The 26,743-nt window shown below is 38.8% G+C and overlaps 1 protein-coding gene across 2 annotated transcripts in view; it reads right to left on the reverse strand.

Moving 5' to 3' along the window:
* Window positions 1–26,743, reverse strand: part of col4a2 (collagen, type IV, alpha 2) — a 53,929-nt gene that overhangs the window by 9,063 nt on the left and 18,123 nt on the right. Inside the window, exons 4-28 of one of the 2 annotated variants that reach the window (XM_044130944.1) lie at window positions 26,028–26,108; window positions 9,694–9,828; window positions 9,560–9,604; window positions 9,351–9,467; window positions 9,192–9,260; window positions 9,056–9,091; window positions 8,275–8,328; window positions 8,157–8,192; window positions 7,958–7,999; window positions 6,243–6,305; window positions 6,090–6,134; window positions 5,926–5,982; window positions 5,802–5,837; window positions 5,678–5,722; window positions 5,255–5,309; window positions 3,871–3,984; window positions 2,819–2,968; window positions 2,668–2,739; window positions 2,437–2,588; window positions 2,276–2,348; window positions 2,053–2,159; window positions 992–1,175; window positions 579–623; window positions 214–288; window positions 35–133 (exon numbers count right to left, since the gene is read on the reverse strand). In XM_044130944.1, the coding sequence (XP_043986879.1) occupies window positions 35–133; window positions 214–288; window positions 579–623; window positions 992–1,175; window positions 2,053–2,159; window positions 2,276–2,348; window positions 2,437–2,588; window positions 2,668–2,739; window positions 2,819–2,968; window positions 3,871–3,984; window positions 5,255–5,309; window positions 5,678–5,722; window positions 5,802–5,837; window positions 5,926–5,982; window positions 6,090–6,134; window positions 6,243–6,305; window positions 7,958–7,999; window positions 8,157–8,192; window positions 8,275–8,328; window positions 9,056–9,091; window positions 9,192–9,260; window positions 9,351–9,467; window positions 9,560–9,604; window positions 9,694–9,828; window positions 26,028–26,108 (1,987 nt within the window). The remainder of the gene's footprint in view (window positions 1–34; window positions 134–213; window positions 289–578; window positions 624–991; window positions 1,176–2,052; window positions 2,160–2,275; window positions 2,349–2,436; window positions 2,589–2,667; window positions 2,740–2,818; window positions 2,969–3,870; window positions 3,985–5,254; window positions 5,310–5,677; window positions 5,723–5,801; window positions 5,838–5,925; window positions 5,983–6,089; window positions 6,135–6,242; window positions 6,306–7,957; window positions 8,000–8,156; window positions 8,193–8,274; window positions 8,329–9,055; window positions 9,092–9,191; window positions 9,261–9,350; window positions 9,468–9,559; window positions 9,605–9,693; window positions 9,829–26,027; window positions 26,109–26,743) is intronic. The other variant, XM_044130945.1, reaches the window with a different exon arrangement.

Below are 26,743 nucleotides of genomic sequence, written 5' to 3' on the forward strand. Positions count from 1 at the left end.
AACCTTTGCATAATATCATATTGTGACTTCTTACCTCGTGGTCCAGGAGTGCCGCCTCTGCCGCGCTCTCCTTGTTCTCCTTTCTCTCCATTGACTCCTTGTGGACCCGAGAAACCTCTTGGGCCTGAAACTCCTGTTGGATCAAAAGCAGAGCAATGCATTAAGAAGCCATCCTTCATATGGGATTTAACACAAGTCGGTCGATAAAGTTACCTGGAGAACCTGATATTCCACTGAGTCCAGGAGGTCCAGGCTGACCAGGAGAACCTGGGATAGGTTCACAAGCACCTGAAAGGAAATGATACGACACACTGCCTTCAGGACAATGTCAAAGCGTTTTGATAAAGTGGCTGTTCATGAATAACTGTTTGGGTGCAAGTGATGTTTGACTTCTGCCCAGCATGAAGGTTTTCTACAATCTGACATTATTATTACATTAGCTGCTGCTTCAATGAAGTACATTTTAATGTGTAAACACTTCAGTTCTCATGCAAACAAGTTAAATAAGTCAGAGGCAAAGCACAACAGAGAAGTTACAAAGAAGAGCAACAAATTAAAAACGTTGTTATACCAGCTACCTGTCACATCCACCTGTCCTCCAGCTCCATGTGGAATACAGTCGCCTTTCAGTTGAAAAGGAGGGAGAATGAAAGAGAAATGCATTCGGAACAAGAGTTATTCAAAAGCACAAGCTTGGTCTCAAACAAGCTCAGCTGGTTTGAGGGATGCAGCGTTTGCTTTAAGTAGACAGCAGAAGGAAGAGAAGCAATGGCTGGTCATGCTTCCTTCTTTTTTAACCAAAAGCCATTAACGTTCATTCCAAATTCACTGCTTTGTAATGGATTACAAAAGAGAGCCCCTTGAAAGAGAGGTGAAAATTATATAAAGCAAAAACAGAAAAGAAAAACTCAAAATCTTCAAACAAAAAATCTGAAACTCAAAAATAGGAATGAATATAAGCAAGGAAACCAGACAGTCAGCTGCTCCTTACCGGGACTTCCAGGCGTTCCCTGAACTCCGTCATAGCCTGCGAGGCCGTCATCACCGGGTGGACCATGCTGTCCTTTGATACCTACAAAGCTTTCACCTGGTGTCCCCACTAACCCAGCAGGACCGGGTCTACCGGGCCATCCGGGAAACCCTTTGTCTCCACGCTCTCCCCAGGGTCCTTCGCCCTGCCAGGGAAAAACGCCAAGAATATGATTTTTAAAAAATGACACCATGATAAATCCCTTTTCTACATATAATATGACAGATTATGTGCTATTCAAGTGGAAAATCTGCAAATCTCTTATCAAGAAGGAGTCGGTCAGCATCTTGACTTAGCAAAACATTCTCCGAATCTATCAGTTTATGGGAACGTCTCTTGTCCACATCCCAGTTCACACAACCCCACAGATTTTCTGTCAAATTTGATTCTGGATTCAGGTGAGATTATTCTATAGATCTTTTAGTTTTCCTATAATGAAGACATTTTTTTTATTTGGACTTGAGCTTACTGTGATGCTGAAAAATAATATTCTTCGTCATCTTCTTGGTTTTAGGTTCTTTAACTTCTTCCACATTGGGATAGTTGTTTTTGTGCCAAACACCTTTAGAAACTTTGTTTACATTTTATTTCATCACGCCATAAAAAGTCTTCTCACAAAGTTTTGGGGAAATGGAAGTTTCTGTAGAAGGAAACAGTCCTTCTACAGCCTCTCTGACCAGTCTGTGTCCTGTCTTTCTGCAGTTTGGACAATATCCCCACTTTTTGTAATTTCTTTGTTTTCCCATGTTTCTCCAATTATTGGTGAGTTGCTTCACTGACCCATGGTGCTTAAATATTCAATATCAGCATTCCAAGAAGAACAGAAAGTTAAGCAATATGATAAAGGCCCAAAACCTTTGAGTTCTGCTAGAGTTTATTCATGAATCACAAAACTATAAATACTTGGCTTGTATTTATGAAGTACCATGAAAAGTCTAATTAAATTCCAAAGAAATATAATCCAAATTAGCAAGCTAACCAAATTTAAAAAGAAACATTAAAGACTGCAATGATGGACTCACTGGAGGACCGCGGCTACCAGGGCGACCATGAAGACCATTTGGGCCTGGAGAACCGTGTAATCCTACCACTCCATCAATGCCAGGGTCTCCAGGCTCTCCAGGGAATCCTGAGGGTATCAAGGAAAGTACATGGGTAAACTTTTAAAACACATGACCCTGAAAACAAACCAATTTGTAATTCTTTCAATGATTAGAAGTAATAATTGAATAACAAACTATGCACCTTTTTCTCTCGCAAAACGTGTTTCTCCTTTTTGTCCTTTGGGCCCTGGAAAACCTTTGAGGCCAGCAGATCCCTTCAAAGCAACACAATAAGGTCAAGCGTGAGGGAATAAACATTACAGAGGATTTTAAATAAAATGACTGAAGTCATTATTTCCTTACAGGGAACCCATCGGCGCCTCGGGGACCCTGGTCTCCCATGTCCCCTTCGTATCCGAACTCTCCAGTCATCCCAGGATCTCCGCGCTCACCGGCAGGACCAGGTAAACCGCGGCGGAAATTTTCATTACGGCACTGACATTCTCCATGATCCCCTGTTCTCACAAAACACATTCAGGTGGGATTTCGGAGAATCGGGCTAAGAATAAGATTCTCTGCACGCGAGTAGAGCACCTTTAAATCCTTTAGCCCCTGCATTGCCAGGCCGTCCCCTCGGCCCTTCATCTCCTTTAAAGGACTCTTTCCCTACAGGTAAACACAAGTTGAAGAAAAGAAACGCGGAGATGAAACTGGAATCACTCTCTCCACACACACAAACACTCACATGATCCTCTGAGTCCCGGAGGGCCTCTGCTCCCCGGACTTCCATCAGCTCCTTTGGGTCCCGGAAAGACAGCAGGTCTTCCTTGGTCTCCTGGTAGACCCTTGTCTCCTTGCTCCCCCTTTACGCCAAAAGGACCGAAGAAATCCCAAACTAACAAAAAGAAATACAGTAATTTAAATAGGCTACCATCTATGCTAAAAGCTTTTCTTTGTGAACAGGTTTTCTTTATCAGCTTTCCAGCGCTCATACTCCAGCTCAACATTTCAGACATATCTTCAGTTCAAAGCTGAATGATGTCATAAAAATGCGTTTGGAGTTTGTGGAATAAAGGAAAGGAATCATTCTATGAACAAGTATTTACCCTTTTACATATTTTGTCAGATTCAAATTTTAATACCAGAAAAAGATAACTTGAAGAAATAAAAAAAAGAAAAAAAAAAGCAATAATTTAATTAATTGAGGATAAAAGCTATCCAAACTAACCTATTACTCTGTGGCAATATTATTACCTCTCCTGATTGTAAAATCATAAATTATCAGGATTAACCACAATTTGCCCAGGCCTCATTCTTGTCCAACCAGCTGAAACAAGAAATCATTTTAAAAACATTTCTCTGACAACGTGAAGGAGACAAAAAGGTCTAAAAAATTCACACATCACATCTGGATCTTATGAAATACAAGAACAGACGTGAAACAAGTTTGTTGTAATCTATCAGTCAGTGAACTGAACACAAAACCTTATCGAAGACACAAGCCTTTTCAATGTCAAAGTAAAGCATATAAAGTTCAAAGTTACATAATAAAACCTTTTAAACATGTATCCACTTTGTTTTATCTTTAACGGTTCAGTGATATAAAAAAAGTGTTGAGACCAAACCTGCATTCGAATATTGTAAAAGTCAACTCATTGCCAGAGAGCCAAAAATTTTATCTGCAAAGAGGCCACAAAGCTTCACAGCAACGTAGTACGACAAGAACTGTGCAGTAACACATCAGGCCTCAAATAATGAGAGCAAATTACTCTCGAATTATGTATTCAGTTTACAAACTTTGTTGCTGTGTGTCAGAGGCAGGAGGTCCAGGTGGTCCGGGGCTGCCCTGGTCTCCGATCCGACCCCTCTCTCCATCTGGACCTGTCTCACCACGGGGCCCTGGAAGACCACCTTAAAAAAGTTCAGACAGGTAGAGAAAACTTTAACCAGGTGCTTTCTAGTTGACGCATCACAATCTCTCAACTAATAACAAATGAACTGTCAACATTCCAGCAAAACAATAGTGCATGCTTTTCATTAAGCCCCCATTTCGGTATTAAAAATGTTTTTTATTTTTGCATACAATGTAATCCTAATCTTAATGCCGTGTGAAGAGACTACAATGCAAATGCTTTAGTGTCAGATGTGTAAACTGATAAGTTGTTGTTATCAATAAAGCCACACACAGACAAAGCAGATGTGCAATAGTTTGAGTTGGGTTGAATGAAGGGTGTAACACTTGCTTAAGCTTATTTGTCTTTTTTTTATGTTGGAGTCCAAAAAGAGCCACGAAATGCAGCTTTTCTTCTGTTTCTCACAACTTTACAGATTATTCTGTAAAGCGCCTTCGACAAATAATTTGTCTGGTGTCGATGTACTTCCAGTATTTGAAGCGATTAACATAATTTATATTACTATCAGAGCATTATTAAGATATAAATTAGACTGGAACACTATACAATATATTCTTATATAAATATGGGACTCAGGACCCAATTTAAGCTTGGAAAATTCAACAAATTATTGTTTATTCTGAATTCTTGCACAGAGTTAATATTTCTAGCTATACTTGGAGTATATTCAATTTCTTTTAATCCTTCCTCCAAACAACAAGCAGCGATGTTAAAGGAGAGAAAAGATTGCCACGGGAAGTAAATTTTTTCCCGCTGATCAGGATCTTAATCAGTTGTTCGTCTACTGGTTTTAATCGCCTCACTTTGGGTTTTCAGAAGGAAGTTCATTTGTGCCACTAACGTTCATTATTCACATTGAGTAAAGTCCATCATTTCCACACTCAGTTTCACAATAAGTCAGTTGCGATTCATGTGACCTTTCACCCTCATTATTCAGCTGTTTTCAAATGTGGAACATAAAAATGTATCTGTCAAAGTGCAGATATTTAAGGTCATCTTCTATCTCTATAAATAAGGATGTTGCTGCATCTGATTACTGTTTTTGTCTTGATATTATATCATTCTCAATGTATGAATAAAAAAGGAAACACACAGCTCAGGCGAGAAGATAATGAAACATGCATGATCTCTGGAAGATTTGCTGTTTATTCACAATCATTATCTTATCTTCAGGACATTATCAGTGCCTTTTAACAAGACAACCCAGAACATCTTTAGGATTTTTTAGACCTGTGGCGCTCAAATTGAACTGTTTGTTCAGTCATTACCCGCAGACCAGGGAAATCCTGATGAAATTAGCTCCCCTGGATCACCAATGCCTCCCTGAAACAGAAAAAAAAATATCTTTTTACTGATTTTAATCGCACAAAAATTCAGATGTGACTCTGTGATGCTTTTACAGTGACTCTGTAAAAGGATTCTACTCAATACAATATATTTAATTCAAGTAGTCTAAAACAGCTTCTTACATATTTCTTTTTAAATTTGACATTATTAGAGTTGGCAAGTTTAGTGTCAAGACAACAAAATCTGTTAAAATAAACTGCATCGCAACAGTGTTCTCAAACTTTAATGCTAGAAATAAGAGAAAGAGGATGTTGGCTCTTGATGACATCAGTCGCTAACTTGACTAGTCATTGGCTGCTCACTTAAAAACGGGATCCATGCATTCATCGATGCTGCTGTCTCACCTTAGGACCGTCTCTGCCTTTAAGCCCTGGATAACCAGGCTCACCCTGAAACAGTGTTTCATGACACGTCAGAAAATCTTGTTTTAATTTTAATACAAGGTTAAACAGAGAAACATCATCAAACCTTTCGACCCCGAGGTCCATCTGCACCACTTTCGCCCTGAAACAAGATTCCAAACAGAATAAATGTAAGACATGAAAAGGGAGGAGCGTTAAAGGGTGATTAGTGAAAATGCGACCATGTTTACCCGAGGGCCAGGCATTCCCATTATACCAGTTTCTCCTTTGTTATCTAAGTTGTCTGCCTGAAATAAACCGATCACACGATTAGCACAGGAGCCCGTATTTCCATTTCCAAATATGAAAACGGAAATAATTATTATGTGATGAAGGCTAATGAGTGATCACATACCAGATCTCCTCTTTCTCCTTTGTCACCTGGTAATCCACGAAGTCCCTAAAATGATTCAAAATATTATCTGGGAAAGTTTTGTTAAAAATGTTATCAGAGCACATATGTGGATAAAAAAAACAACAAAAAAAAACAAGCATTATTATTGATTACAGTGACAGGCTGACGATGCTGATCAGTGTAGTTTCCTGGTAGGCCCTGTGGTCCGATGTCCCCCTGTGGCCAAAGCAGAGAGTGCAATTTAGACTTGAGAGCATCATTATTAAGGACACATTTAGCTATAAAATGCTCTAATGACTGGACTTGCTCTGGACTAAACCAGCACCAGCAGAATCCATTCAGACCCACTTCATTAATGACTGTGGAAACTTCCCACCAGACCACAAGCGGTTGAGATTCTGGTCCTGACTAGAAAACACTGAGGAACAGTCCAGTCCTGTTTGTCCTTAGTCTCTGTGAGAGCATGATATTCTCTCTAGTTCAGCTTAACAAAAGGAACAGACCATATGCAGCTCATGTCCTGGAAACATCTGTGTGTGGTGGAAGTGCTGACTCCAGCCGCAGCCCTTACTTTGTGAATCTTACTCAAACTCTTGAATGGGCTTTACTCTTTAGTTATCCATGCTTGCAGGCCTTTTCCTGCAAAACATTTTCCTTCCTCTCAACTTTACAGCCCATATGCTTTGATACAGCAATCTATGAACAGCAAGCTTTTTCAGTAATTACCTTTTTGCAGCTCAACGACAACGATCCATTCAGTATTTTCTATATGATCATGGATTATAATTCCTATTTATTTGTCTCATGTAATATTTATATTTTTGTGAGAAACTGAATTTTGAGTTTCACTAGCTGTAAAGCATAGCCGTGAAAATTGACAACAATAAATGCCTGTTAGATATTACTCTTCGTGTGATCATTCTATATAATCTATAATCCAATGTACTGAGATTCACAAACTGAGACCAGAAGTATCTGTAAGTGACTGACTGGTTGATCTGTTTGCAACAAGTCAGTACAACCACTCTTGTGCATCGTAGTGAGTCAGTCATTCATTCAACTCCGGGGTTGCTGCTAGCCTGCGACTTTTAGATGCATCCCTTTTTCCAACACACCTGAATCAAATGAGCGACTTGTTACCAGACCTCTGCAGAGCTGAATGAAATGCCGATCAGGGAATTCAGAAGATTTGATTCTGATGGGTTGGAGAATGGATGCATCGAAAAGCTGCAGAATAGTAGCGATCAAGGATTTGACTTGGACGCCCCTGGTTTAAATCATCCATCCATCCATCCATTTTCTATTCACCCTGTGTCCCTAATGGGGTCGGGAGGGTTGCTGGTGTCTATCCCCAGCTAACGTTCCGGGCGAGAGGCGGGGTTCATCCTGGACAGGTCGCCAGTCTGTCGCAGCTGGTTTAAATCATCAAGGTGGTAATTAAGTTTCAAGATTATTGGTTACAACTGTCTTTCTGCCCCAAATTGAATCTAACATAAATAGTAGACATTGATATTTTTCCTTTGGGGATCAAATGCTTATTCATTTCACTGTAATCTTCATATTGTTGTATTAACCCCCACGCAATCTTAGTGCGGGAAGTGGGGGATTGTCCCATCAGACCACCAATTTTGGAAACCACACACACACACATGCAAAAAAAGAAAAAAAAAACTTTGTAAAAGCACACACAGAGTCAGTGTGACCCCCGCACAGATTGAAAAACTCATGGGGTCTAAATGACCCCGTCTCTTAAGTACACGGGAGGGTTAAAAAGAAATCTAAAATACACCTTCTCTATGTCAGTAAAAGTCAGCTTGATGATTTGTTTTGCAAAGCTTTAGACAAACAACATCAGTGTGGGTACTCACTGTTTCTCCTTTGACTCCCTTCAACACTTTGGTCATGGTGCCCTGAAATGAAGGAAACACTTCAAGCAGCTTTCACACTTTCAAATGTCTTCCTGCTATTAGCTATAGAGTCAGAGTATGGCTGTAATCTCCAGACGCACAGAGAGGAATTAACACACATATATAATGAAATGCATAATATTTTTTGGTGATGCTTTACCTTTGGTCCACGTGGCCCTGGAGGACCTGGAGGACCCTGTCAGAAGACAAGCACGGCATAGTCCTCAAAAAACAGTCAGTTTGATAAGAAACTCAGGGTCAGACTCAGAGACCCTTACCTTGGGTCCTATAGGGCCTCTGCTACCTTCCTTCCCTTGTGGTCCTGTAGGCCCCTGAAGAAAAGCAAATTAAAGTTGAGAGGTAAGAAATTGTAAAAGTATTTTTATTGACGCATCAAGTATTTTAGTCTGGACCAATAGTGGACTTTTTTTTTATTCGTTTGGTGCAGTTTGCGTTCAAATTGTGCTTTTTTGCCAGCGGAATATAATTTACAAAAAAAGCCACGCGGGCGACAATCATGGCTCTGATTCAAGAGAAATGATCATTTCTGGGACTGATGACAGTCCCAGAAAAACAAACTTTGGAAGTAAAGAGCAGCTCATTAAACACAGGTTTTGTGATGTGATATTGGCAAATTCAGCTGTAAGCTGAATGAGTAGAAATGCTCTGGGCCCCCTGATGCACAACACGCTGGCAGCAGCGTTGCTAAGTAGAAAACGTCGGATCAAGTATGATTTCAGGACATACAGTGTTAGCTTAATTTTACCACTAAGTCCATAAAGACGTAAATCCTACAGTTGCTTCGGATCGGGGCTTCACACCAGAAGCAAACCAGAGTTTGTTTGGAAGCGGACCGAGCCCACCTCAAAAAGTGGGTCTTGGACCAATTATTTGGCTCACTTGAGGATTCATTTGAATGCATTCACACCTAACACATTTGGTCCAGACCAAAAGGGGAAATTAAGTCTGCTCTGCTTAAAGCAGACCAAATGTGTCAGCCAGGTGTGAGGGCACATCCATCATATTTAACCGAATTAAGTTGAATTAAATGTGTCTTACCGGAAATCCGTCCTCTCCTGGTCTCCCTGGATCTCCCTAAGGAAAGATGTTCAAAGCAATTCTGTAAAATCTACTCTATGGAAGTGAATAAAAAGATAGTTGTATTTTGTAACCATGATGCATGTTTGATTCTTACCCTGAAGCGCTCCATGTAAATGCTGACCTCCAGAGAATCCCCCTTCTGTCCCTTCCTGCCTTTTAGACCCTGAAATTGAAACAACAGCGGTAAAAAAACTACAATTGGCATGAACACAGATGTAATCACAGATTTCTGGGTAGATTAAGAGTTACACACAGGATTTCCAGGGGTCCCATCGAAACCAGGTAATCCTGGGAATCCAGGTTCTCCTTTGGTCCCGTTACAGCCGTCTGCTCCTGGTTTCCCTCTGGACCCAGCTTGTCCTGGGTGGCCCTGCAGAGGGAGTAACACACCAGGATCAAACATCCTGTCAGCATACACAGAAGTTGAGCTGTAGATTTGGAAACGATGCGACTTTTACTCACAGGGATGCCGTCGTTTCCAGAGAACCCAGGTACACCAGTCATTCCCTTCAGGGTGAAACGGTTTCATGTATTTAACAAAGCAGGTTAATTTCCTACTCTCTTGTTCTTTACAAAAGAGCCAAAAGTGTTTTTACCATGCTGCCTTTTGGCCCTATGAAGCCACCAGTTCCTTGGTCACCTTTCTGTCCCTTGTGTCCTTGAATACCAGGATCCCCTGGTCGCCCTGGGGGCCCCTGTGGGCCCTGAGGACCAAGAGGCCCTGGAAGACCCTGAGAGTCGGAAGGTTATTAAAAAGAGGAAAACAATATAAATAACAAACAAACAAGTAAATTCATGCAATTTTGCAATTTTATAAATGCTATTTATGCAATTTTATAAATGAATTGTTCAATAATGACAACAGTAGTCACGTCTGGGGCAGCAAAATAAGTGACTTTTTGTGACAGCAATTTTAAAGCAGCTTTCTTGTACATCTGCAGGTGTTGGTGCTTTCGAGTGTGTGACTCAAATACACTGACATCTAGTGGACAACCATTGTAAGCGCAAACGATATGAAATAGTACTTGAGAATACTTCGATAGCGGTAGGTAAAAATATTAGACTGAAACTTAGTCCGATAAAAAGATTCTATGGATTTCTGCAGACTTGTTAAGACGTGCGAGGTAAGGATGGTGTATTTTAAATATAAAAGGCAAAATTTACTTGGCATTAAGAACCCACTGGTTGGGTAGTCAAAGCAATGTCTAAGTCAGAAAGAATGCTAATGACAGTCTTCTCAGAAATAGTTGAAGATGATGAGAAAGGTAAAGATATTATCAGAATTTAATTGCAAATAAAAATGACATATCAGGTACCGAAAGCTGAAAAGGAACCAGATTTAGTGTGGTAGCTTTGATTTTGTGTTGTTTAATTGCACTGACAGATTGTGGTTATTAAGCTTCTGTATCAACAAAGTTGTTGACGAATAATTTTTTTGTCAAGTGTTTATCAAAAAATGTTGTATTTTATTTTTTTATTTTTTATTGTTTTAGTTGCATATTTCAAACCTGAGTCAACATCTGTAAAACAGTTTTTGAAATGCACCTTAATATTATTATTATTATTATTATTATTATTATTATTATTATTATTATTATTATTATTATTATTATTATTATTATTATTATTATTATTATTATTATTATTATTATACCAACAAGAATTAAAATCCTGAATGAGGTTCTGAGACAAATGCGTGGAAGGATTGCATTTTGCTTGCACTTCTTGTTTAATCCGCCAGAGGGAGACAGGAAACTTTCTTTTTATATGGTACTCAGCTCTCCTCGTTTATTCCCATCTAGTGGCCAAACCGTATATTGCACTTTTCTAATTTTTGATCAATTACTTAATTTCAACACTTAAACAATACTAATAAAAAAAAGATTAGAATGATTTTAAAAGTGAAATAATAATAATAATGTCTTTACCCTTTTTCAATAATAAATTAAAACAGAGAATCAATAAATCAAATAAATTTAAATTAATATTGTTTAGTTGTCAATAAGGTAATGGAGTTTAGATTGAATCTGTAAATTAAATATAACAATATGATTATGACAAACTTGATGAAAGATATGAAAGAAAGAAGACAAGAGGTAAGATTAGGTGAATAAATGCCATGTTCCATCTTCTTTAAGGAAGTGTGGAAATGCAAACTGACCTACTGCAGGTCATAAATGTCCTCCTGTAGGTGGATTTTATTTTAAAGTGAAACAAACCTTCTTTAGAGCTAAACAAACAAACAAACAAACAAACAAACAAACAAACAAACAGAAAAAAAACATAGCACTCTGTAAACACAGTAACTAAAACAGCCAAGAGAGATCCTGAGGTTATGAGGAGAACCAAAATCCCATGAGAATAATTTTATAGGGTTAGCAAACATAGAGGAATGAGGACAAATTCATGTAACTGGAGGACCTTTAAGGTCAGGCAGTGATGACTCTAGAGGTTTGAGTTGGTTCCAGTGAGAACCAACAACAACCACTGTTTTGTTAGTTCCCTGCCCGAAATGGTTTGGACTATATTATGGACACTTAAGCCAACGTTCTAAAAACCATGTTGAACTACAACCTAATCACGCTCCAAACACACAGTGAGATGGTTAAAGTTAGGTAGCTGACTGCTAAATGTAAGTGAACTTGCTCATACAGCACATGAACCAGGAGCTGTTTGTGCTCAGTATCAATACTGAACAACAAACAGGTTATGTCAAAATAAGTCAAACTAAACATGGATGTCTTAAAACTGATAAACGGCCGCTACATCCTTGTAGTGAAAAGATGCATAACTGATATTTTCTCCACTAAAAAGTCTTCTGCAAAAGTATTTGCACGACCCAAACTCATCCACATGTTCTTACATTGCAACATGGAGCTGGTCCATTGGGATTTCATGTGACAGACCAACACAAGTCATGTGTTCAACTGTGTAATTGAAGAAAAATGCTACATGGTTTCACTTTTTTTTTTTGCAAGGAGAAAACATGAAATGTGGAGTAGATTTTTATTCAGTCCCATTTACTTTAATACCCCTAAATAAAACCCAGACCATATAACTAATTAATTACATAGCAAACAGAGTTTATTTGTTTGTAACTTTGGTCAAATTAATTCCTCTGGTAAAATATGGTGGTAGAAGGATTTTTTTTTATTTAGCAAAAATAAATTGGCAATAAATGTACTTTCTAGTTATATAAAGCTAGTTCCAAATGACTTGCAGCTAACTGCAGCAACGCATAATTTGCAAAGTATTGAGTCAAGAGGCTGCATAGGTTGAATGGCAGATTTTTTAGATTTAGATAAACATTTACAACTGTCCTTCCACTTCTCAGTTATAAAATTCCAGCAATGAGTCTTCAAGTATGTAGCTCTAATTTAATAAAATGTATAAATACTTTCATATTATCACGGCATACTGAGTTTCAAAGATGACAAAAGCTGAATTCTGTCTAAATCCTCCTAATCGTAACTGGTAGATGAAACCTGAAGGGATCTGTTTCAGAAATCTGAAACCCTAACCCTAACCCATCTGAGCAGAAATCTCCCTGCAGTCCTTCCCATTCACACATCCCTACGTCACAGCGCTGCTTCTGTCTAAAGGCGTACTCCGGTTGTTACCTGCTCTCTACTTCTTCCTCTCCTCAACAAGTTCTCAAGGGCTCTCACATCTCTTTGTCTTAATTTCTAAAGCCTCCACTAGGTGAACAGTGAACTCAAACTAGCCAGCCAGTTGCTATGTTACCACTGGCTAGCAGAGTGAAGCTATGGGAGTAAAGCATCAACGCTAATAGCAATCTATTATATGAGAGTTTTGACGAGGGAGCCTGAGATCAGAGGAGCTGGGTCCTCGTTAAACAGATATCTTGGATTCCCTACAGGTCAATGAACACAGGCTTTCCTGTTCGCTCTGAATTCCTCTGTCTTTCAAGGATGGTCATAATTTTGGCTGATGAAGCCCTGGAGGCAATGCTGCTGCCAAGCAGTAGTTTGTGTCAGCTGTAACTACGTGACTTCTTTAAGTCTTCTCTTATGTCACCAAGTTTTCTCATCCAAACAAACCAACTTAAACATTTTGTGCAGAATTCCTGCGAGACAAATCTCAGTCAAGCGAACCTAGCAAGCTTCTTGAGAATAATTTTCCACCGTGAGCTGGAGCCTATCATATATTTTGACAGATTGGGTAAAACTTCAGATTCTATAATAAATTTGGTCTACTTGGTGTTGTTTCTTGCGATGCCTTGTCTAATTTGTTTTGGAAGTGATCAGAGCTAATGGATCCGCTTTAATTCACTTTAACTTTATTCATTTTCTTTCCCTCTTTCAAACTTTGACACATCCAAGAACATTCAATATTTCTATGATTTCTCTTTTGGATAAATGTTATGCTTGTTATGTTTTTGTTTCTTCAATTATTTAATCATTAAGATATATTAGTGTGATTACCAATAAAGTAATCCCTGTTGCTAAAGGTGAATGGTTACATCTGAAATGTCATTCATACTCTTGTTATGTTTATCTACTTCCTCTATCTAAGATATTAAACTTTACTAAATGATTCAGTAGAGACAAAGATTTAAGAAATAATATTAATATTTTAATATATAAACAGAATGAAGTGTCCTGATCAATTGCTACAATTAGTAGTCAGTCATTTATAAATTCTTGTAACTCACCACATCTCTAGTAAATCTTTGCAAAGAGTTTTAAACGCATTTATTAATTACCTTACTTTTTTTTAAAATGCTCATCAATCTAGCGAGGACACATATTTGTTTTCCCTTTTGGATTTCTGTTTTATTGTTTCTCTTTACACATCATGGCTCTTATAAAACAAACTAAAAACAAACAATGAGAAAATCCCTAATCTCCTCCTTCTGCATAACATGAACTACAAAATTTAATCTGGGTGCTCTCATTGTGAGCATGTGGGTTTCTTAGTCATCCAGAAAACACAAAACTATTTAAAGTTCCCACTGCTTGACATCATAAATTTAACCTGGGACCAGACTGTCCCATGGGGTGGCCAGTTTGGGAAAGTCCACAAAGAGCAGGATGGGAACTCAAAGCCCAAAGGGCAAACCTCTGACCTGCGAGAGGAATAATATAAATTAATAAACAACTGACCGGAAACCCGCTCTGTTATTTCATGAGTCTGTGACTGCAGATACTGTGGACTGCATAAGACATGTTGTAACTATTTAGAAAAGGGAGGGAGACTTATTAAAACACAATTAATCAAGATGAAGTGAGTCATAATGAAAGGACACAAACACGAAATGAATGCACAATAAAATGTCCATGAGATGGAAAATAAGGACCAGAATCATGAAATTTGAAATAAAAAAAGGAAAATCACTGAATTTGGAAATTTGTTAATTTCGTCTCACATTTCTTTAAATCTCAGCACCACCATTTACATTCTCCATCACAGAGGGGATAAAGTAAAGCACTGCTTTAATACAGGCAAAAACACTGTCTTTTCTCACAAGATTAATTGGGACTGCATCTAAAAATCAACAAGTCTTATCAAAATTGAGAGGTCAGAGGCTAGTTTTAGCCTAGCACATCAGTTAGCATCTCCATTCTCAAAGGCCCTCATAGTGAGATTCACATTTCATAAAGTGTATGTGACGTTTAAACACCACAGCGGCTTTATAAAACCTAATTAACCCATTTTTAGATGCTTTTAAAATTCAACTTTTTCTTTTTATGCAAAATAATAATAACAAAAAGAAAAGCCTTTTGATGCTATATCTCTGAAGCTTGCATTACATCTAAAGTCAGAAATATTTTTGGAAGTTCAAACAAAGCTCAAACAAAGTTTTATGCTCTCATATCCTTAGAAATCTTTGCTTCCTCCATCGAAAAACTGAGGCAACTTTCTCTAGGTTGAAAGTGCTGTAAAGACATGAGGACATGAGCAGAAAAAGACCAAAAAGGAACAATAGGAAGTGACCACCACGAAGGAGAAAGCAAACACTGAACGTCTGCCTCTTCTTTGACTCCCCCAGTTGGACCCAGATGCTTTGGTCCACTTAGTACTGCTGCTTTGCGACCTATCTCATCTGTTTTTCTTGGACACATTTTTCCTGGACTCATTTCCTGAAGAGCCGCGTCCCGCATGCTTGATGCTCGGCGGAGAAAACAGGACTCTGCACCCCCTTCCCGGATGACTGGTCGGAGGGAGATTGGATTTAGAGGCAGGCCAGAAGGGTTCTGCTCGGAGGGCAAACGGGGCAGTCAACTGGATCCCCTAAGGAGGGTAAATAAACATCTGCAGATGATGTTTAGATATCTATTAGTGTGTGTTTAGATCCCCCGTCTGCAGCCAGGAAGGTCAGCTTTCTGAGTTCTGAGAATGTTCTGGAAATTCCGGATGGCCGTCATGAATCAGATAAAAAAAAAAAAAAAAAGATACTCTGGAAGTGAAGAGGAGGCAAGTTGGTCACATGAGATAAAGACGGAAAAATAGTGTCCAATGAAGGCTTTTCCGTGAGAAAGTTGATATTTTCTTCTTTATTTTTGCCATGGTAACAACCAAAACTTAAACTCAACGCTTTCACGCACTGCAACCGGTACTTCTGAGTCACGTTTCGGAAATATTTCTTGGTCCGCAACAGAGGGACGGAGTCAGGGGGCAAAAGCTGACGACGTGCAGAGCAGCACCAGACGTTTGTTGCCGCTAGGGTTGCTTCCCATCCAGATCTTTGTTTAATCATTCAGCACAAGGACATTAGTTTACATTTGAATTCATGTGTTTAAGCTCTAATTTCTGCACGTGAACACAAAACGAGCCAGAAATGTGACAGAGTTCAGACTGAACGGAGAGCTGCTAATGACCCGTTTGAATAAAGTTTGCCTCTGTTGTAGTGATTCAAACTCGAGGGGGAGATTCCGGCCTGAGAACAGAACGGTCTGGTTGTCCAACTATCCCAGGGGTCTCTGGGGCCCGACACCTGCGATATTGCCTCACATCAGAGGAATGAGACATCTTGAGCCTACGTTCTGAGCACACTTAGGCCTTAGGAGGTTGCAGCTGCAGTCTGCGTGTGTGTGTGTGTGTGTGTGTGTGTGTGTGAGAAAGAGAGAGAGCAAGAAATGAGGTGTTGCCTTTTCCTTGGAGATCAACCACCTGCATGTCTGAAAGGTGTGTCTGCATGTCTGAGTGGATAATGAGTTCCATCATAGGTGGGTCGCCTCTGGAGTCCCTCTGTGACATTTATCACTCAAATTAAAATGCTTTATATCACCACTGATTTTGTTTTCAGATTCTTTTGAGTAATCGTGCGAGGCTGAGGGTAACCATTTGTGCTACATAACGTAAAAAGTTTCCTTACAAGTATTTTAGGGTGAGAAGGGAAGAAGAGTGGAGAGGAAAACCTAGTTTTTGTTTTGTGGATGTTGAGGAATGAAGGACATCAAGGTTGTAATTATTGTCCACTGCATGTAGAAATTGTCTGTGCTGCTTCTCTCATCTATTATCAAAAGGGTATTGAAATGTCCGCAATTTGAGGGGAAAATTTAAACTTTCTTTTTTCCTTAACGCAAATGAAAACCGGACCCACATTATTTCTTGGATGGAAAATTTGACAGTTTTTGTTCCTCAGAAGTGGGGCTCGGCTTGAGAGGTTTGTGAACGTCCAGCTGTTATGTTGGACCCAATTCACATTGGTAAAATCCAATAACTTGAGCACCAGGGATTGTCCTTGTAATCCTCAGGAACTTCGTCTGAAACCATCCGGCTGACCCACTGGCCAGACTGGACGAGGAAAAGTTTTCTCCCCAGGGAACCGTCGCTGCAGTTCTAGAACATTCACAATCACGTCAATAATAAAAAATAAACGGTTCCCCCTCATATTAGTCATTGGACATACAAATTCAGTATATGGTGGTCTTCACTGAACAATCATGCAGCAAATGGCCCAGGAGAATCAAACGCAGGATAACAATGTTGGAGACTAAAGCCTCTGAACATGCTGCATATCAACTCAGCACCCGATTCATTAAATTACTCCTTAAATTTAGCTTTTTCCTCCCAATCAACCACATAAAAGATCCTGATCATCAAAAATATGTGATGTTTTTGACACATTCAAGTACACCCAGTAATTTTTTCATTACGTTTGGTGGGCAGACTGATGTCGCTTTTGAATTATTGAATTATGTTGAGTTGAATTATGAAAAGTCAGCACAAGCAAAGCTGCCAAAAAGAGGAGAGGAAGAGCTGCACTTTTTAGTAACCAAATAAGGAAACGTCAGCTCATTTCTGAGGGAACACTGTGGATTTAAAGGCACAGAGGTGGATCAGAACATGGTTTTAAAGTAAAAAAAATTATTTACATTTATGACTAACAACACAACAAATCTGTGAACCTGCCTGAACTTTAAACTTTGAATGACCTGTTAGCAACTAGCTATTATGGAAATATTAATTGAGGATTTTTCATCATTTGTTCGTGAAAAAGTGAGCTCATTTGTATGGCATAAAAGCTTTGCTATTTAACATTGCCTTTATTAGCATATTCTTTTTCTTATTTTGTTTAACATTTAGAATTTCATTTACATTTCATTTACTTTTTTCTGTTTTGATTTTCTACTTCTATATATGGTTTTAATTTATTTATTAACTATTTTATTTTCCAAAGACAATTGAAACACATTATATTGCTGATTTTTTAGTTTTTTATTATTTTAAAATTGTATAAACTGTATAAACCTGAATATGAAGACATTGTCACTTCACCGCCCCCCCCCCCCAACAAGTAATCATTTTAAATAACTATCAAAGTACTAATTATTTCACAGCTAAACAGCCATACGAAACATTTGCACAATAACTGAGCACCTATAGCGTATCGGCATGTGGGATAAACTCAGATCTCGCATCATGCGAGAGGAGACTGTCTAACATGAGAGTCTGATTGTTTTCTTCACCCTGATGTGGGTTTCCATCATAATCCCTGATGGTGAACATGGACCTCGCAGTTTGCCTTCAAACGTTAAACTTCTTTCTGCAAGTAAAAAGCACTGAGGATGCGAATGGAGATGAGCAGAGATAACGGCGTTTTCACCAAAGCTCTCATGTTTTACAGACCAGACAGATTAAACAGTGATAAAGCATGCGGTGTGTGTGTGTGTGTGTGTGTGTGTGTGTGTCTCCATGTTTTTAAATGAAACATGGGGGAAGATAGATGGTACCAGGAGGTGTCCTCCAGATAATAGTAAAAAATAAAAAACCTTCAGAAAACTGGAATGTAGGTTATGAGGAATAAAATAAAACTGACCTTAATTTATTATTTTTGAAGGATTATGATAAAGGAATACTGACATTCAGAGCTGCAGCCACAACATCAAATGAAATATTTAAGCTCCTACTCTGGTCATCATCATTTCACCTGTCCTTGCTCACACACTACTTACACCCTGTGCTCTGAGATGATGAAAACACAAGCAGACTACAGATGGTAAGAAGGTCAGGATCTGTGTGTGTAGATACACACCCAGTTAAATACTGAACCGCTAAACCTTTTCCCTACTGTAAAGGAGACAAGGTCACAGTCAGGGTCATTGAACGACTTCAGGATACAAAAACACAAAATCGCCACTTTTCATGTGCGCTCTACTCCTGACTACATAGACTCACGCACACCCACACATCTGTTCAAACAATTCGCCTTCCTTCCTTTGGAAAATATTGTTACTGTATGCCTGTCATGCTTTCTGCTCTGAAACGACACAGTGGAAAACAACAGCTTTAGATTTACAGCTCTCCATTGTTGTGTTTAGACTGAGGAAGACACAAACAGGATTTCTGAACTTTGCGCAGAATAACTGTTGCAACCAAAATTTATCAGCTCCTTCATGTTTGTTTCAGCCTCATTCAACATGGCAAGGCCACTCAACGGACTGCAGATATGTTTTTTTATCAGCTATATGTGTGCAGAAAGGCTTTGAATCGGAATGTGAAGACATTATAGTTCAAGGCCTTTGAAGGGAGGTTCTGTTAAAAGTCTTTTAAGAAAGTATAAGAATATTGTCTTACCTGCAGTAGATAACTATCGTAGCATCTTCCTTTGCAGGTACGTAATCAATATATTAATATAAATTAAAGTTACATCTTCAAAAATGATTGATTTTCAACTAATCTTAGTGATTAATGCTAATAAAAACTCAATATAATTTCTCAGAAAATTATGAAATTTATACAATTAGTAATAGCACTACATTACAGTACTGACTTGAGACTTGAAACGATTACTTTCCAGCAGACAAGGTCCAAGGTGGAAGAAAAAAGTGTGGCCAAAGGGTTAAGCAGCACTATGGATAAAATCTGTATTGTTATTCTCCGTATAACATTCTTTACAAAACAAAAATTGCACACAAACTTAACGTGGTGTCTTGTCTGAGCAAATGCTTCAAGTTTAAATTATACATCTGATCTCCTTCTGAAAAATAGTTGATGAAACTTGTTGAGACTTTTAGATCCTGCATCTGGCCGATTGTATAGTCCGTAGATCATCACTACACCACTCCCTCAACCTGCCATCTGCTGCTCTTGGTCTCGTTTTGTTTATTAAGTCCAAAGTCAGTGCAGCCATCTTCTGGGGGGAGTGTTGTGTTTCTTTGAATCGGCAGTGAAAACAGGTCCTCCTTTTTCTATGCAAACAATAGTCATCTTGTTCCTAGACAACATCCATCTTCTAAACTAAGAAGATCTGACAGTTTTAAAGGCCCCTAAAGATGGACTTTGGCTGGTCAAACCAGACAGCAGATCTGGAGTCAGATCTGGAGCTCAATAATATGCTCTTCTGATGTTTGTTACATCAAATAGGACAAGCATATGGTGCTGTGTGTTGGTCATCTCAGTTGTTGCTGTGCAATAAAGGCCAGAAATGGACACACAAAATGTTTCAATTGTTTAAGAACTGTTGTCTCCCCCTCACCACCAAAACACAGCTACTGTGATTGTGTCTTGGGAACTTGAATTTAAATGGCTGCTCCTGTTATTTGAAAAAAATAAAAAAATAAAAATGTTCTCCTCAATCCCACTGAATACCACAAAACAAGGAGGGATCTGCAACATACATTAGTGGGTGTTTCCTGTTTAAATGGCAAAGAAAAGTCATAGAGATGGAAAAAGAATCATGTTTCAGCTATCTCCACATTCCTGTTGATGTAATTTAGAGAAGTACAATAACAAAGTGGCTCCTTTTGAGTAAAATACTAAAATGCTAATAGTTTAAAAGTTTCGATCTGCTGATGAACATGAGAGGTCAGAGCTGCTCTTTTATCCAATTCTGGATCATGATTCTGACACGGCCTAAAGGACAAAACTTTGAATAGAAACAAATCATAATTCGTCATTTTTTAGTATTTTTTTTCCCAAACACAATATGAAACTTCCACTTAAAAACACCAAGCAGTTTCTGTTAATTAGCCGAGTTACATGATTTAATATTTAGACTTCTAAACAGTCTGAACAAAATGTAAACAAATTGTTTAATGCTGCAATGCCAACCTTTGAGTCATATACACTGTGGGTGTAATTAGGACAATTTCTGACCATTTCTGCTACCTCTCACGTAATTTAATAATTATTGTGAGTTTTTAAAAAAATGTTATTTACCGCTTTATCCTTTCACAAACCTTTCCATTTTGCAACCAACAGCTGCTTTCTGTCCGTCAGTTTGAGCATCCTCTGTCACATTCCCTCCAAATCCACAGACTTATTTTCACACAGGACTTTGCCAGACCCGAGATCCCCACTGAATTCCTCTTTCCAACCGTCTCGGGAAGAGAAAATCCTCCCTTCCAAATGTTTTAATGATAGCAGCAGGTTGTTGCTCCGCTGCCCTCCCACAGCCTCATATGCATGAATCCTTTTTTTTATGCTTTTTTTAATCAGGTTAGTCTTCCCTGGCATATTTAACCTGTTCATTCTGCAGGAATGAACTGGATCTCGCAACTTAAAGCTGCACAACTATTGACCTGCAATCAGAACTGCAAAATCAGTCCGTTCAAAGCTGCAGCTGCTGCGTCAATATTTCACTATCTTGGGTATTGAATCTGTGCTACATTCACTGTCCTTATTTACTTATGGTTTCCAAGATCTATACACATATATACAGCTATTGTCAGCCTTTAGTGTGCCACTCAGATTATACAGATTTGCTCTTAGTGGAACAAGGAAATGGGCCATTTATAGCAAAGGTCAAACTTACATACAATCTTGTTCCCACAAGACAGGGGGTGACTATATGAAAAGCAGATCAGTAGACCGTCATTGTGCATGACTTCCTGTCTTTCCCTGTTCTGCATCACCCGAGGAAGCATTTCCCATGGTGGAAAAGAGGCGGCATCCCCCCTTCTGAACGGTGTCTATAATAGGTGCCATGTTTTTTCCTCTGTTTCTTTTTCAGAGTTTGTTTTTCTCTTCATGTTCACTGAGCTCATCCACAGGATGCAAGTGAGGCTTATTGTTTCCAGCATAAAGCCGGTAACTGTGTTCTCCCATGAAGGCTTGAAAAAGTATGATCTGCAGTTCAGGTTATTAGTGATGATTCATGCTGATATGTTGTTCATGGTCTTTCCTTTCCAGTTTCAAAACTTCAGAAACCACAAAAAGCTCAGTTTCACTGAACCGCCCACCTTGCAGAGCTCGTGAATCTTTCGCTTTACTTTGTCTGTAAGGATGCCAGCTCTGTTAAACTTGTGTTTCTCAGCTATAAAACAAAACCTCTAAGCTGCTTTAATCATTGTCTCCAACTCAGTGCGCGGTTCCTACTTTTTACTGTCTGTCGATCATGAATTCAACCCACTAATGATGAAGGGAAACAATGGCGGCTTTGGGAGAGGACAGAGGGGTAGCTGATGTTTTTCTGCAGGCTGGCAGAGAGAGAGAGGAGTCAGGCGGCCAAACTCTCTGTTTTCAGGCCCAAAGCAGAAAACTTCGTCAAAATAACATATTTGTTCCTCAGCAATGAATCGGCTTCATTGTTTTAGTCTCTCTGATGCTCTATTTTTGTTTTTCTTGCACTATTTAGACTTTTGATGTTTTTTCACAAAAATCGTGGATATTTGAGAACGTTATAATGGATTTTAGATTTCCAGCCAAAATGTTGCTGCTCCATTTGAAATAATTGTTTTTCAAAATTGATCTGTCAGGCGCTTTTCTTGTGTCACACCCGTGTTGCTGTAAAAAAAAGCTGAGCATTTAATAGGGAACTATTGTCGACTTTGGCCTTTGACAACGTTGAAATACTTTCAAAATATGACTCTTTTGATAGTCAAAATGGAGACTTTTAAGCCAGAATTGTTTTCAAACAGGATGGAGACAAACACAAATGCATTTGCAAACAATTTGCTCATCCTGTCATGTTTTTGTAGGAGCTGGTGGCTCTTACAATGGAGATGATGTAAAAGTAACAGAGTAGAGCAAAAGGGAGATGGGAGTTCAACAACAGTAAAATAATATGACACTTGATTATCTGTACATATCTGTATTTAAATCTCTATTTTTAGGTTACCTGGTAAGACAGGCTACATTCGGTCTAAATGTTTCCATGTCGTGATCAAAACCACACAGTGGACCTATCAACAAGCAACCACTTTTTGCAACAGCTGTAGAAAATCTCAGCCAATCCAGACATCTGCAGTGGATCAGTGAAGCCCACATCTCCATATCCCTCCCCCGATGGAGATATTTTCAACGAAATACGGTTGAGAAAAAACAGTGAGAAAAATTTAGAACCTATTTCGTTTGCCAATCTGAACACGAAGATTACGTAGAGCACAAAAAAAACAAAACAAACCAACTTATAAAAAGTACACAACTTGTGTAAAACTGAAGAAAAATGAAAATGTCTGGCTAATCTTGAATGTAACAGGATGCAGGGACCGATTTTTGTTTTCATACATGAAGCACAAATTCTTGCTAACAATAAAGTCTCACTCTCGCCCATTGTTACTGAATGACTGAAAAAATATTTCCCTTTGTTTCTGGCCAATTCTGGGCAATAGTCAGGAATACGGAGGAAGGAAGAGATAGGTGGACTGATGACCTCATTGCAAGACATTTGTGCCTTTCAGATGTGGAATGTAAAACTTCCTCACTCCTGTCTCTGTGTCTCTGAACAGGAGCTTCCTGTATACATGCCCAGAGCACACTACAAAGGTCAGACTCACTGTCAAGCTTGTCCAGTAAACTCTCAGTGGATGCCAAGGTGCATTTGGAAGACATTCCTCCTTTCCCTCCTGTCGTTTTATAGAGAATCTCTCACGGGAGCTGTTCTAACGAATGTTGATTTCACATTCGAGTTTACAGCATCTTACGTCTGAACTGAGACATTTACAGTTTCCATGAGCATTGTTCACAGGATAAGAGAAACAAAGGAAATGGGACACATTTGTCATCGGCACAGCTTGTCTTTTGCCTGTTTTAAACTTAGGACAAGTAAACATTTAACTCAGTTCCAGACTCCGGTGAAAGAGTTGAAACTTAAATTACAGATGGATGAAACAACGTGTTTTGGAGGAGAGAGGACAGAAAACAAAGACTTTTTCTACATTTTTGTGTTTATGAAACCTTTATGTCTCTTAACCTTATGGCACAGTGATGCTTAGCCAGACCTATTGCTCCGGCTCATCACTGTTATCTCTTTACTGTATGACGCCTTTATGTGAGAATTTATACAACAACCTCACAATTTCCACAAGGCATGGTGTGCATATAAATGCATAGACGTTGTTGTGTGCTGTTTTCATTGTTGTGATTTATTTATCAAACAAATCTCATCAGCTGATAGATGGAAATATTTTTTTAAAATTACATTAAGTTTGCTTTATGCCCTGTTGCTCGTGGCAGAAGTCCGCTCACACACAGCCGGGTTCTGAGAGCTGAGATACTGCTGCCAACTATCACTGTCCCTCTCCTGCTCTTATCTTTTTCCTCTCCACTGTCGCTACATGCATGCTTACTGTGAAGTCAACGGCAAAATGCAAGAGACTGTCTATTATTTTTGTCCAGGAGTGCAAGACAACAATTCAATACAATTTATACTTTATTTATTATAAATACAGTATCTACAGTTTCCTTTTTGTGTGCATCAATCTATTCCCTATTTTCAAAGCTTCTCATTCACAAAACAATGAGAATTGTTCTATGAAGTGTGTCTGTGCTTTTTAATCATATAAAAGCACAGATACAATCAAGTTCGGAAACTTTTTTGGATCAAGTTTAAAGTATCCTCAGGTCAGAATTCAAACGTGAAGTTCTGCCAAAAATAAAGTTCTGTAAAAAAAAAATAAAATAGAACAGGTTTTCTCTCATCAAGCTTAAATGAACAAAAAGCTACACCACAACTCATGTCGATGCATCAATAAAAAAATAAAAACCTGATTTGGGATGGGATTTCTAAATCAGGAAGCCATCTGCTCATATATACATGAGCCAAATACATTGAATCACTGTTAGAATAGCAGGAAGAAGCACTTCTGAGAAATGCTATCTAGAGGTTAATAATTTCAGATTATTCTTTATGTCTGTATTGGACATAGAAGCATTTTTAAAAAATTTTTTCAAACTCATTATGCATGGTTGGTGCAGAAAGTAGATCCTGGTGTTGAAAAGTCTTCAAGAAATGGAAACTCAGTCCAATAATCTGATGAAGTACGAGTCTAAATCAAAACACAGCCTTTAGTCATGCAGAACCTCCATTACTCACTATAAGCTTGTTATCTGAATATGTTTAGTCTATGTCTGTCTGTCTGTCTGATTTGAAACATACTTTTCTTTTTTGCTCTTACATTTTTCCCACATAATCAGACTCCCAAACTCCAGATGGTCCTGCAGTGATCCTTATTTTATTTCAGAAGGTTTAATGCTGTGAATTTCAACACAGTGTCACATTATTGACTTCACACAAACAGTTTTCAATTTCCCAGGAGATCTGAAGCTGCTGGATAGATTCTCAATGCTCAACACCTTTACAATAAGTTGTTCTGATTATTGATTTTCAGAATTAAATAAAGTTTCTGAAACTGTCATGCACATTTAAAGTAGATTAATTTAAAATGTGTTGTCATGAACTCATTATCTTTTTCATTTTGTTACAAACCACAATCAACAATTTTTTTTCTTTAGATTTTATGTGATGGATCGGCGTAAAAGTAGCGCATAATTGTGAAGTGAGAGGAAAATAAACTTTATTTAAATTTTTTTTTTTTTTTTTTTTTTTACAACTTGAAACTGAAAATTATGGTGCCCCCTAAACTCTGATAACTCTAAATAAAATATAGAAAAGCTGTCAGTGAGGACTTTTACAAATCTTGTTTTTTTTATAAAAAGAAGGCAATTAAAAATCATATCAGATCCAAAGGATTAACTATAAAGATAATTTGTTAGAGGCTGAAAAATAGGCCTCTTAACAGCGATAATGGGGAAGAGGTCCAAAAGGACATCCATCAGAGCTACAGTGGAATGGTTTGGATCAGTTTATATTGGTTGTGTTAAAATGGCCCAGTCAAAGACCAGACTTGAATCCAACTGAGGCTCTGTGGCAAGACTTGAAACTGTGGCGGAGCCTGAGCAATTTTGTGAATGAATGTGCAAAAATTTCAGATGCGAAGAGCTGAAATAGAAATGTCACATAAAATGTCAGGTGTCAAATTGGTTCTAGAAAGTATTGTTTCAGAGGCGCTTAATACAAATGCAAACCATTCAAATTCGCATCTGCTTTTTTCCCACTTTTGTAAACCGTTAATCCTTTTTCTTCGTCTTGGACCAATATGCACCAATTTGTGTCGATCTGTTGAAGGTTTCTCCAGACTGAAAACCAAAAGCTGGTGAGGGTTAACGCTGCCTTGAAGTAAGCAAAGGGAAGAAAGAGAAACAGAGGGATGTTTGCAGAGCTGTACAGAAGGGGACTTACCCTGGCACCTTTCTCTGGAAAGCATTTACAACCACCGCTGCAGTCTCTTCCCCCACATGGGCCACTGTGCTTCTTCCCACCCTGTCAGACACAAAGCAGACAACATTAGGGCCTTTTGCAGTTCAGAACAGAAATTTCACATATTCACATCACCGCCGCATGTTCCTGTTTACCACATCTGCAGTGATCCGTCTTTATGTGCAACGGGATGGGGGTTGAACTGTTGGTGTGAACAGCTGTGCTCATGAGCTCTGCGGTTCACAAATGTCTCTCTGTTGCATCAGAGCGGCTGATTGCCACACCGCCGTCTGCACGCTTGCTAGTTTGAAGTGGCGAGAGAATGTTTTGGCGTGGCTCAAACGAGTCATGACGATATCGCAGAAATTTTGGTTTGCTGTGGCGCAAATAAACGGGACTAGCATGGTGACAGACGGGGACAATTCCTCCTTAGATGTCTGCATTCCAACCAAACCACCCACCATCACAGGCTGATCTGTGTGAGACGTCACACACACATACACACCCACGCAAACAGAGCCTGGGGTCTGTGTGGACATGACATGATCAAAGAAATCACAGGATCCTGAAGGTCGAGGGAGTCAAGACCTTAATGGAGCTGGAGATGAGAACCCAGATGGAAATGAGTCTAGTGCTCATTTACTTCCATTCTGATTAGAACCAGTTGTGTGTTTGATAATGAGATAATAATGCACAGG

This window comes from Gambusia affinis, linkage group LG11 (genome assembly GCF_019740435.1).
Source record: "Gambusia affinis linkage group LG11, SWU_Gaff_1.0, whole genome shotgun sequence".
Classification (NCBI taxonomy): domain Eukaryota; kingdom Metazoa; phylum Chordata; class Actinopteri; order Cyprinodontiformes; family Poeciliidae; genus Gambusia; species Gambusia affinis.